Here is a 10,820-nt window from a genome sequence, read left to right on the forward strand (position 1 = left end):
TGTATGCATTGTTATAATGGAATATGTCTCAGAAGCAATAGCACATTTTCTTATTTACTGTCTCACAAAAAACAGTAATAGCACTTTTTTTGTTTTAATTTTTCAGTAGTATACAGTCATGTTGTCCCCTGTATATGGGATACAAACATGTTTATCTTTCATTTTAAATACTTCAGAATGAGCTAGAATGTTCAAAACTGTATTCATACTTAAACAATTTAGAAAGTTCATGTCTTTGTGTTATCGTTGATGATTTTAGGACCTTTATGCCAAGTCAGTTTTAGGTTAATTTTTGATGTGACAGTGTGTTTTTACTGGGTGCAATGCTTGGCACACAATGACTTGGCCCTTTGTACTTATACAATTGAAGCAGTAGCGGTGATAAAGTATTTCTGAGTTAAAGTCTGGGGGATTCTGGTTCACCATTTGTATTTCTCTAATGAGTCACTAGATTAGTTTACATCCACTCAATTGTCTCAGTTCGATTGGCTTAAGTGTCTATTTCCTTTTGCATCAGAAGAGATTTGTGGCAAGTCTTTTATACTGTTTGGCCATTTGTTCACTGGGGTGACTTAATTGCTGCACTCTGGAATCAAACCCACAGCCTTTATGCCATCTTTGGTGGATTTGAGTGGATCTGATGATTCGTTGATTCATTAGCGTGATACGAATGGTGCACACGAGTAAATGCTACCCGATGGTCATTATTATTATTGATATTATTATTATCATAATTATTCTTAATTAAAGCTGAGACATTAGAGTTGACTATATGCCTTTTCTTTTGCCCCATGCCTAGCTGTTCTGTTTTCCTGCTGGACCGTGTCAGTCACGAGCTGGTTGCCAAGGTGTTTGATGGTGGAGTAGTAAATGAAGAAGAGGTATGTCTGCCTCTTCTGCCACTATTTAATGAGAATGCTATGTGCTCTAAAATGTGTACAGATACACACACACATATGAGAATGTATCTGTGTGTATGTATGTTTTATGTGACTGTTTTAAAAATGTTACCAAAAGTTTCCCAACTGACACATAAAATTGGCAAAGCCATGTAGAATATCACTCTGGAGTTTACATTTTTAGTGCCTGTTCACAAATCTCAGAGAGCTGTTGTTTTGTTTACTGGCACAATTGTGTAATCCTTTCTGTGTGTTTCCGTCCTCTCATTTCGCAGAAGGAATTTCGGATCCCTGCTGACCAGGGAATCGCTGGCCACGTGGCCACTACAGGGAAGATCCTCAACATCAAGGATGCCTACTCGCACCCGCTCTTCTACAGGGGTGTGGACGACAGCACGGGCTTCCGCACCCGGAACATCCTCTGCTTCCCCATAAAGGATGAGAATAATGGTGAGCCGTTGTCCTTACCATGTTCATCCTCCTCAACTACCCTTAGTGCCAGAGAGTTATGGAATCACTCCCTAGCTGTCCAGCCTCTGCCATCGCTTCCATTAAGGGCAGGACAGTAATACTCCAGCTCTGAGCTGCTTCCCTATTCTCTCTTCCACATTGATTTTATGCACCAGCCGGAAGATGTAAAAGCACATTTGCCCTCAGGGATATGTGGACGAGTGCCTTCGTCTGGCTGTTGTATCAGTCTATCATCACAATGATACTGTAATCTACACATACATCATATTGGACTTTGACCGTGCCTCCATTTGTTCCCAAGATTTCCTGCTTCCCAATTTCAGTTACCTCTGGTCTCTTTCATGAAGTGAATGTTCTTTAACTAGTGAACTACTCACAACCTCTTTTAACTTTAAAATCGATTGCTTCTTTAGTCATGCCTTCATCAGACAAATGATCCAATCTATCTCTGGAACACCATCAGTTTTGGAAGATGAGATCAGTGGAGAGGTTAAAAAAATTAATTCTAACCATTTTATTTTCAAATACTAAACACACATACATCTAGTCTGTCTATGCCAAGTCAATCAAAATTCGGATTAAATGTGTTTTCATGACTACATTAAATGTTTGCCCTATCCCGTGAAATATCTTTTACCTTGACAGTTTAATAATTACTTTCTGAGTCACTTCTGTCTTCCTGTATTCTCTTGTGTATAGTTGGTAATGAAGTCATGAGACTTCATCAATATTTTTGGCTGTAAATTGGAGCCATAGCTTTGTAATGCTTATAAGGTTTATTGGAGGCTTAATAGAGGTTTATTGGAGTAGTGTTATTGAAAGATTCAGGCTTATTTGTTTTAGAATCACATCTGCTGGAACATAACATTTTAATCACGCTGTGATTCTAAACCAGGGCGAAACAATGAAATACCTAACAGAAGAGAGCCCCATAACTTTGTGTTTCATGAATAGTTTTTGCTCTAATAGGTTGGTTTTTGATAAACAGTTTCTTCTTCTTACCAAGCCAAGCCTAAAGTGGAAATCCCCCCTTTCTCTTTTTCTCACTCTTGGTGTGCAGAGGTCATCGGAGTGGCTGAACTGGTTAACAAGATCAATGGGCCATGGTTCAACCGCTTTGATGAGGACTTGGCTACAGCCTTCTCCATATACTGTGGCATCAGCATTGCTCACGTGCGTGTGGAAAAAAATGTTGATCAACTGTAGAGGCTTTAAGAAAATGGTTAAATAATAATTTGGTATTCACAAAATGAACAGATAACAAGTATGCATGTATTTGGGCTCCTCAATCCACTCAGTCCTTTGAAAGAAGATTTTAGCGGTATAATGTATTTTATTTACACTTCATTAATCATTCATATCAACTAGAAATAAAAACAAAAAGGTGATGTAAAATACAAAAACACTTTGATTCATCACTGGAAGTCTGACTATATCCAAAGGCCCAGCCAAGCCAATACGGAGGTGCTTGGTTGTCCTTATTGAACCAGTACATTAAATATTTGTGCCAACTGATTGGATTTTTTTATGTATAAATCCCTGATAATTCACATAATAATGTCTGTTCATGAAACAAATTACTTTTGTTTACTTATTTCTTTTTTCTGAGTGTAGTCCCTGTTGTACAAGAAGGTTCACGAGGCCCAGTTTAGAAGTCACCTAGCGAATGAGATGATGATGTACCATATGAAGGTAAAACTACCTACTGTCTGCAGTCCTATCTCACTCCTCCCAGCTGGGTGTATGGTATTGTGTCTCCTGAAAGATCAATAATAAAAATAACAATAATGATAAAAATAAATAAATGTTAAAAGTAAAAAGTAAATCATAAACAATAATAAATGCAATCCTCAGATTTCACAATTCAACACTGCTGGCTTTGGCTGGCAAAACATTGGAGCTTGACTGTACTTTTTTGACTATACACATTCCCCCTGTAATAATCCATAAACTAATTTGAAATTCATTCTGCCAAAAAAAGCTTGTGACACCAACAAATCTTGTGACTTGTGTAATAGAAAGGAAAGCTTCAGTAGGCTGCAATTTAATGTGGTCATTTTAGGACCCTTCTCATCTTGTGAAAAGAAACATTCCTCTCCATGTGTCTGCTATGACTCATGGGTAGAAGCAGGATAGTATAAGTGCACTTCCAGTCATGCACAATATGACACTATAATATCATATATGATGTCTGTATGGTACACAGATTCAGCCATCAGTCACTCAAGCAAGACCATCCTGTCAAATTTGATCTGGTCTGTGAGTTGATTATAAGAGGCTACGCCCCCAGTAGCCCTAGTATCCCCCTATCCATTCAATATGAGGAGTAGTGACAATGCTGACCCGCCCCCAGGTGTCAGATGAGGAAGTCACCAAACTGATGTCCAATGGGATCCAGCCAGTGGGTGAAAACCACCCCCACTTTGCTGAGTTCACCTACACACCACGGTCGCTGTCTGATGAGAGCACACCCAGGGTAAGACCCATCCCACAATGCACTGTTGCTCACTGAGTGGTGTTGGAGCAATCACCTTTCTCCCTGTATTGCCCAATAGGATTGCCCTCAGGATACCTTATGGTGTGTGTGTGTGTGTGTGTGTGTGTGACTGTGTGCCTGTTAGTCAAGGGGAGGCTGTGTTTTATATGTGTTGCTCATTTCTTGTTTGCTCCTTTTCCTCCCCAGGCTGTTCTCAGCATGTTTGAGGACATGGGTTTCATCAATACCTACAAGATCAACCTGCACACGCTGGCCCGGTCAGTATCTGAAACACACACACACACACACACACACAGATTTGTACATGCGTGCTCACACACACACACACACACACACACACACACACACACACACACACACACATACACACACAGACACACACACACAGATGTGTACATGCACACGCGCACACACACGCACACACAAACACACACACATATTCATGTGTGTGCTAATGTGGGTAAATCAGATCAGTACATCAGTACAGATCAGTACATATGTAAATCATTTATCATTTGGCCATAAAGATGTCAAATGTATCAATCACCTGACAATAAATGTTTGACATGCATTGGAAATCTGTCGTATGTGAGAAGGTGTCAGTGATGTACAAATTGTGATGATGCATCTGTGATGTCCCTGGCATCCTAAGATTTGTAGCAAGTTGTGTCTATGGATGCAGTTTGTTGATTATAGTGTAATAGTGTATGATATCACTGTGTTCCTGCAGGTTCTGCCTCATGGTAAAGAAGGGCTATAGAGACCCACCCTACCACAACTGGATGCACGCCTTCTCTGTCTCACATTTCTGCTATCTTCTCTGCAAGAACCTGCAGCTCACCAACTACCTTGAGTAACAGCACTGCTTTTAAAGATATACATAGTTTCTTTCTGCTTTCATATTTCAACATAAATCACACATATTAACATTGTAAATATCTTCAATAATTAAGCAGTTACCATGATCCTTAGAAGTGTGATCAATTCAATAAACTCTACTGTAAGAATGAAAGTCCTTCAAACATTCTGTAATCCCAGTGCAGAATGAGAAAGCTCTTTTCTCTCTTTCTCTTTGCTACTGTTAGGCTGAATTTACCACAAAAACGTTACTTTCATCGCGTTACGGAATCAGTACTACACAAGACCTCACTCAATGTCATTTTCAGCAGTGTGACACCACTGGTGTGCTTACTATCTCTTTCTCCCACAATTCAATAATGTCTGTAAAACTAATCTTCTGGTCTTCTACAGGGACATTGAGATCTTCGCCCTTTTTGTGTCCTGTATGTGTCATGACCTGGACCACAGGGGGACAAATAACTCTTTCCAGGTGGCATCGGTGAGGATGTTCTCTCTCTCTCTCTCGCTCTCTCTCTCTCGCTCTCTCTCTCTCTCGCTCACACTCACACACACACACACACACACACACACACACACACACACACACACACACACACACACAACCTTATTAGTAGCCAGAACCTCTCTTCTTCACAAAACCTGAACAGAGAGCTGCATAATAACATAAATTTAATAATAAAATTAATAGGTTTTCTTTCCTTACTTATCCTGACTCTGATCCTAACCTCCCACCCAGTCTAGTTGGATGCACCTTTACAGGAGAATCAGCTCTACCCTCTATTATTTATCAAAGGTCTGGACCCCCAAGGCATGGAATTTATTGTTACAAGTAGTGTGTCAGGATTTGATTAAACAAGGTTTGTTTTGAATGTTCATCTGTATTGTTTTTTCTCTTTCATCCACCTCTCCAGAAATCTGTACTGGCTGGCCTCTACAGCTCAGAGGGCTCTGTTATGGAGGTAATGTACATGTCTCCATTCAGAAAAAAGCTCAGCCAGTCTCATGATAAGGTTTGCTATTAGGCATGCATACATCAATGTGTTTTTGTGCTGAATGGAAAGGGAAGGTGTTTGGGGAAATTTTCTTGTTCAGCTGAGAAATGAAAAGAATTGAGATGCTGTGCCAGGGTTCACAGAATGTTGTTGTGCACGTTTTTTTTAAACGTATGTGCTAAACAGAAGAATGCTTCCTGGTCTCAGGATTTTTTTTTCCTGGTCCTAGGGCTTTTAATGCTTCCTTGTGAAAAAGAGCAACTGTCAAATGATTGTGCTGCCATCTAGTGGCCAAAGGCCAAGCCACCAGTCTTGGGGTCTAACCATTAGTTCTGTTTTGACAGAGGCACCATTTTGCACAAGCAATTGCCATCCTCAACACCCAAGGCTGCAACATCTTTGACAAATTCTCTAGAAAGGTCAGTTAAGGACCCCTGAAATATCAGAAACAAATATACATTAATTTTACCATCATTGTGTTTCAAACAAATATTTAAGGGACGTTATATTTAATTCTGACACTCATCTTTTGAAATTTTTGTTGTGTTGCCAGGACTACCAGAGAATGTTGGACCTAATGAGGGATATCATCTTGGCCACAGACCTTGCTCATCATCTACGCATTTTCAAAGACCTGCAGAAAATGGCTGAAGGTAATTTCCCCTCAAACTAATTTTACAATCTAGACCGCACACAAATCAGCACACAGATCACTCTCAGGCAATCAGTTAGTAAAACATGGCAGACTGATTCACAGAACCTGAGAGGAATGCAAGCTCTGGTCTTCCAATACTGTGTGCGAAACTACAGCGCCCTTCATGGACTTCAGTACATTGCAGTGTAGGCTGACTTGTCTCAACCACCATCGAAATGTAGCTCTTACCTTTGTGGCCCATTGCAGCCCATTTGCACCAGGACACCCTCCAAACATCAGATGATTAGGAGAGGGATTGTTCCATTAAACTGGAAAATGATTAGATAGCCAGATTTAGAGGGCCATGTTTGGCAATTTAAGAAGTCCCAGCTCAGTATCTGTCAGGGCACTCTTGATGACAGAGGTGTGTCACGAATGAAAATTTAATTTCAGTTAAAGCATGAAATAGATCTGGCATGCTTGAGTTACAAGGAAACAATCCAGCTGGAGCTGATATAAACCCTCAACTATGTAAGTGCCTAGTCCTTGAGCTGTTATAGACATGCGGGGATACCAGTGTTTGATTCTGATGCTGTGATAATAAATAGAGAGAATCTTGATCTCTGTCAAGGGCTCAAGGCTTGCAGTTTATCCACTTGTATCTCCTTTCTGATGTCTCCTCAATTATATCTGCTTTCAGAGGGCTACAACCCTAAAAACTCTCAGCACCACAGCCTCCTGCTCTGCTTACTCATGACGTCCTGTGACCTCTCTGATCAGACCAAGGACTGGAAGACCACCAGGAAGATTGCGGTGAGGGAGGCCCCATGCTGGTCCCTGACCTCCTATAACACCACTACCTTCTGTTGAACCTTCTGTTCTTTGTGCCGTCAGGAGACTAACATCTGTGACTAAATTATGTAACTGCACGTATTTTTACTCAAGCAGCAGTGTTTTCCTGTAAATCGTGAAAGGCTTTACATGAGTAGTCCACCTTGGTGCTCGCCCATATGCTGCTAGCAAAACAATTCAATGGTCAAATGAGCCAGTAAAAGTATTGTTTTCAATGGTAGGAACCAGAACCAGCCAAATGTAATCCCTAACATTCTGTTAATTGCTAAAAGTACTGAACGATTCTCTGTGGTCATATTTCCACAAAAGCCATTCCCTTCAAAAATTTAAAATGATTGAAAATTCTATAGTTCATTTGTTGCCATAGTATTTAAGTCTGTCCTATAGGTTTCTGTTCAGGAACGTACAGTCCAACCTAATTTATGTATCTTTTATAGGAACTTATTTACAAGGAATTCTTTTCTCAAGGTGATCTGGTGAGTATGATGCAGCATTTCTTCCCATATTGAGTTATATTGAAGTATAATGAAACAGGGTTTAATTTTTACTCTCATTAAATTCACTGAACTGAATCTTTCCAGCATGATCTTTTATATCATGAATTAAATCCACCGTATCTTATGTTACTGACTAGTCTTTACCTGTTTTTGTATACTTGTTGCTTCTGTGTTTTTAATGTAACTTGCTATGAAAACACATTAAGTTGTTCTGGATAAGAGCTTCTGTCAAATAAATAAATATTTATTTGTCAAAAAATGATTATCCTGTACATACCATACATATAGGATAGCATTCAGTCTTAATGATTCAACAATGTATCTGTGTGTATCTTTGTATGTGTGTGGTTGTGTTGTGAACAAATGTGCTTGTATGTGTTTCTGTCCGTCTGCATGGCTGCAGGAGAAGGCTATGGGGAACCGCCCCAGTGAGATGATGGACCGAGAGAAGGCCTATATTCCTGAGCTGCAGACCAGCTTCATGGAGCACATCGCCATGCCTATCTACAAGTGAGCACCGACCACAGTCCTCCACCCTGGCGTTTCAATGTATGGGAAGTATCACTCACCCATACGTCCATATGCACTGCAGCTACTGTTTAAATCACACTCACCCATTCCTTTCTGTATGCACTGTAGTTACTATATACTATACATCACACTCACCCATACCTTTCTGTATGCACCCTAGTTACTGCTGAACACTGCTTACCATGTGTCACACTCTGCTTTCTCATGCATTATGGGCAGAAGAGAATGTGAAGTACATTTAACCTATGAAGTTGTTCAATATTTTTGGAGTGTCACATGAATTATTTACAATGCAGTTTATACCTGTTAATGACACAGCAGCTAGTGTGTTGAAGCAAAAGGTTTTATACTAAAAGGAGGCTACAAGGATGCTGTGTGTGTGTGACCCTGTGGATGATGGTGATGATGATCATGATATTACCATTCATTCGTGCATAAGAAGACATACAAATCCTTCATCTGCATCCAAATGTTCTCCTTTCCCCCTCTCCCTCCTGAAGACTCCTACAGGACCTGTTCCCCAGGGCAGCAGAGCTGTACGAAAGGGTGGCAGCCAACTGCGAGCAGTGGACTAAGGTCTCCCATAAGTTCAACATCCGTGGGTTGCCCAGCAACAACTCGCTGGACTTCCTGGATGAAGAGTATGAGCTGCTGCAGGCACAGCACAGGGGGAACGGCCTGAGGACCAACGGCTGTTCAGAGTCCCAGGAGTCCATTGAGGAGGAGAGGGACATATAGAACCCATGGCACATATGCACACAGAGACAAAGACTAAACAAACTGTATGTGTTTGCATCAGTCTGTAACAACGGTTTGTGAAAGACGGGGGTATTACCATTAGGATCATAGAAACCATTATGAAGCCACAGTAGTTCTGCCGTAGAGATGGAGTTACTGTCACTGAGACATGTGCAGGCTTTGTCCTAGTTCACAGTAAGCTGTGAAAGGTTTTCTCAAACACTATTGAATATTGAATATTGTCCATTTGTAGCTTTGACAAGTTTTTTTGTCTGGATGTCAGGCTTTTACAAGTGCTGTGTCAAACTAAGGTGATGATATTTTGACTCAGAATGGTTAGTGCTCTAGAAACTTTATTCAATTAAGAAAACATAGTGGGTGCTGTATACTTGAATTTTGTTTAAAGGAGATTTTTGAATAGTCTTCTTGTGGTGTTTGGAAATGATACATATGTCATGTCTCACATTGCTGAAACCCTCTTGAAATGAGATGGTTTGACATTTTGACAATCAGTTTGACAATTATCATACATTTTGCTAGTATATTAGCTACACACAGGTATGATAGCTAGCTTGTACAAAGTCAGTTAAATAAGAAGACAAGCTCTGTACTTCAAGATATAATATCATGGGATGTATGATGACATATCCCATTTATATATGTATATATAAAGATGAGAGCTGTAGACTGAGGTATGTTTATGTGTGTCTGCCAATGCGTGTGTCCAAGCTTCCTTGTGAAAGTGTATGGTTGTAGTGTACATAACAGTGATAAAGTAGAGGGCTCCTTCTAAGGAACAGTTCTCTATTCATGTATATAAAGGAGTGTGTCAGTGTGCTACACAGACAAGAAACAGCCTATCAGGGCTTTTATCTTCACTCTCAATACAGTGTAGAACATGAAAAGACTGAATATGCTGAGATTTCATCTTGATATGAGGACATGAATGTGTACATGTACAAGTACTGTATATGTCAATAAGAAATTAATCCAAGGAATATATTTTTACTACATGTTGAAGTATCTTCCATAAATTGGAAATTTGTTGTGAAGTATTGCCACTTTCATACAAGCAATTTTATGCATATAGTTACTGAAGGAAATGTTTCACTGTATGGGTCATTTTACTAGACTTGCCATCTATGAGACAATATATGCATAGCATTTCAAATATGAAAGTGTCAATAATATCATAGTATGAATGAATATTTGTAATTCATGTAACATGTTCTAACATATATAGAAAACCAAGTGTGCATCTGAGGATTTTGACATATTTACTTTACTTTTGTATATAGGGGTATCTTCTTGTACCTCTAAATACTAAATCAAATGAATTAATCTTGTCACATCAAAATGACAGCACTTGCCTTTGAAGTACTGTAATTTCCTGTGTGGCATTTAGAACAAAAGCCAAACACAAAAAATTCAGAACAATCTCAGACATGCATGTTGACAAATGTAGATAAAAATAGCAACAACAACTAAATTCAATCGCTGAAGTGCTGTCTGTTTCATTCAGTAACCATACAGAGAGTGTTTCAAATGCAGAGAAGGCTTTGCCATTCACTGACAGGTGCGTAAATACTAAAATCAGACTACTTACTCCTATGGCTACCAGAAATGCTGAGTAGCTGTTCCTGTAAAGACAATTTCTATGGTAGCAAAGACATCTAGATTTACATTTAATAGTCAGCCTTCTACTGTAAGGTTATCCTAATGCATGAGATTGGAAATGCTATTGGAAGCACAGCTAAACACTTTCCACAAGTTTCACCTGGAAATACTTTACGGCATTTCCAGACGATTTACAGGCATGCTTTTTTTCCCTTTTCCAGTGCAGAGCAT

At 39.7% G+C, this 10,820-nt stretch overlaps 1 protein-coding gene across 1 annotated transcript in view; it reads left to right on the top strand.

Annotated features, from left to right (window-relative positions):
- LOC118774769 (cGMP-dependent 3',5'-cyclic phosphodiesterase-like) overlaps positions 1-9,145 on the top strand; it is a 65,321-nt gene extending 56,176 nt beyond the window's left edge. The window contains exons 17-31 of the mRNA XM_036524250.1: positions 800-881; positions 1,175-1,349; positions 2,431-2,543; positions 2,985-3,062; positions 3,724-3,846; positions 4,054-4,124; positions 4,598-4,720; positions 5,119-5,206; positions 5,640-5,687; positions 6,065-6,139; positions 6,274-6,373; positions 7,055-7,167; positions 7,644-7,682; positions 8,107-8,213; positions 8,735-9,145. Coding sequence (XP_036380143.1) covers positions 800-881; positions 1,175-1,349; positions 2,431-2,543; positions 2,985-3,062; positions 3,724-3,846; positions 4,054-4,124; positions 4,598-4,720; positions 5,119-5,206; positions 5,640-5,687; positions 6,065-6,139; positions 6,274-6,373; positions 7,055-7,167; positions 7,644-7,682; positions 8,107-8,213; positions 8,735-8,972 — 1,573 coding nt within the window. The 3' untranslated portion in view covers positions 8,973-9,145. The remainder of the gene's footprint in view (positions 1-799; positions 882-1,174; positions 1,350-2,430; positions 2,544-2,984; positions 3,063-3,723; positions 3,847-4,053; positions 4,125-4,597; positions 4,721-5,118; positions 5,207-5,639; positions 5,688-6,064; positions 6,140-6,273; positions 6,374-7,054; positions 7,168-7,643; positions 7,683-8,106; positions 8,214-8,734) is intronic.
- The last annotated feature ends 1,675 nt before the right edge of the window (positions 9,146-10,820 follow it).

Source organism: Megalops cyprinoides, chromosome 3 (genome assembly GCF_013368585.1).
Source record: "Megalops cyprinoides isolate fMegCyp1 chromosome 3, fMegCyp1.pri, whole genome shotgun sequence".
Classification (NCBI taxonomy): Eukaryota; Metazoa; Chordata; class Actinopteri; order Elopiformes; family Megalopidae; genus Megalops; species Megalops cyprinoides.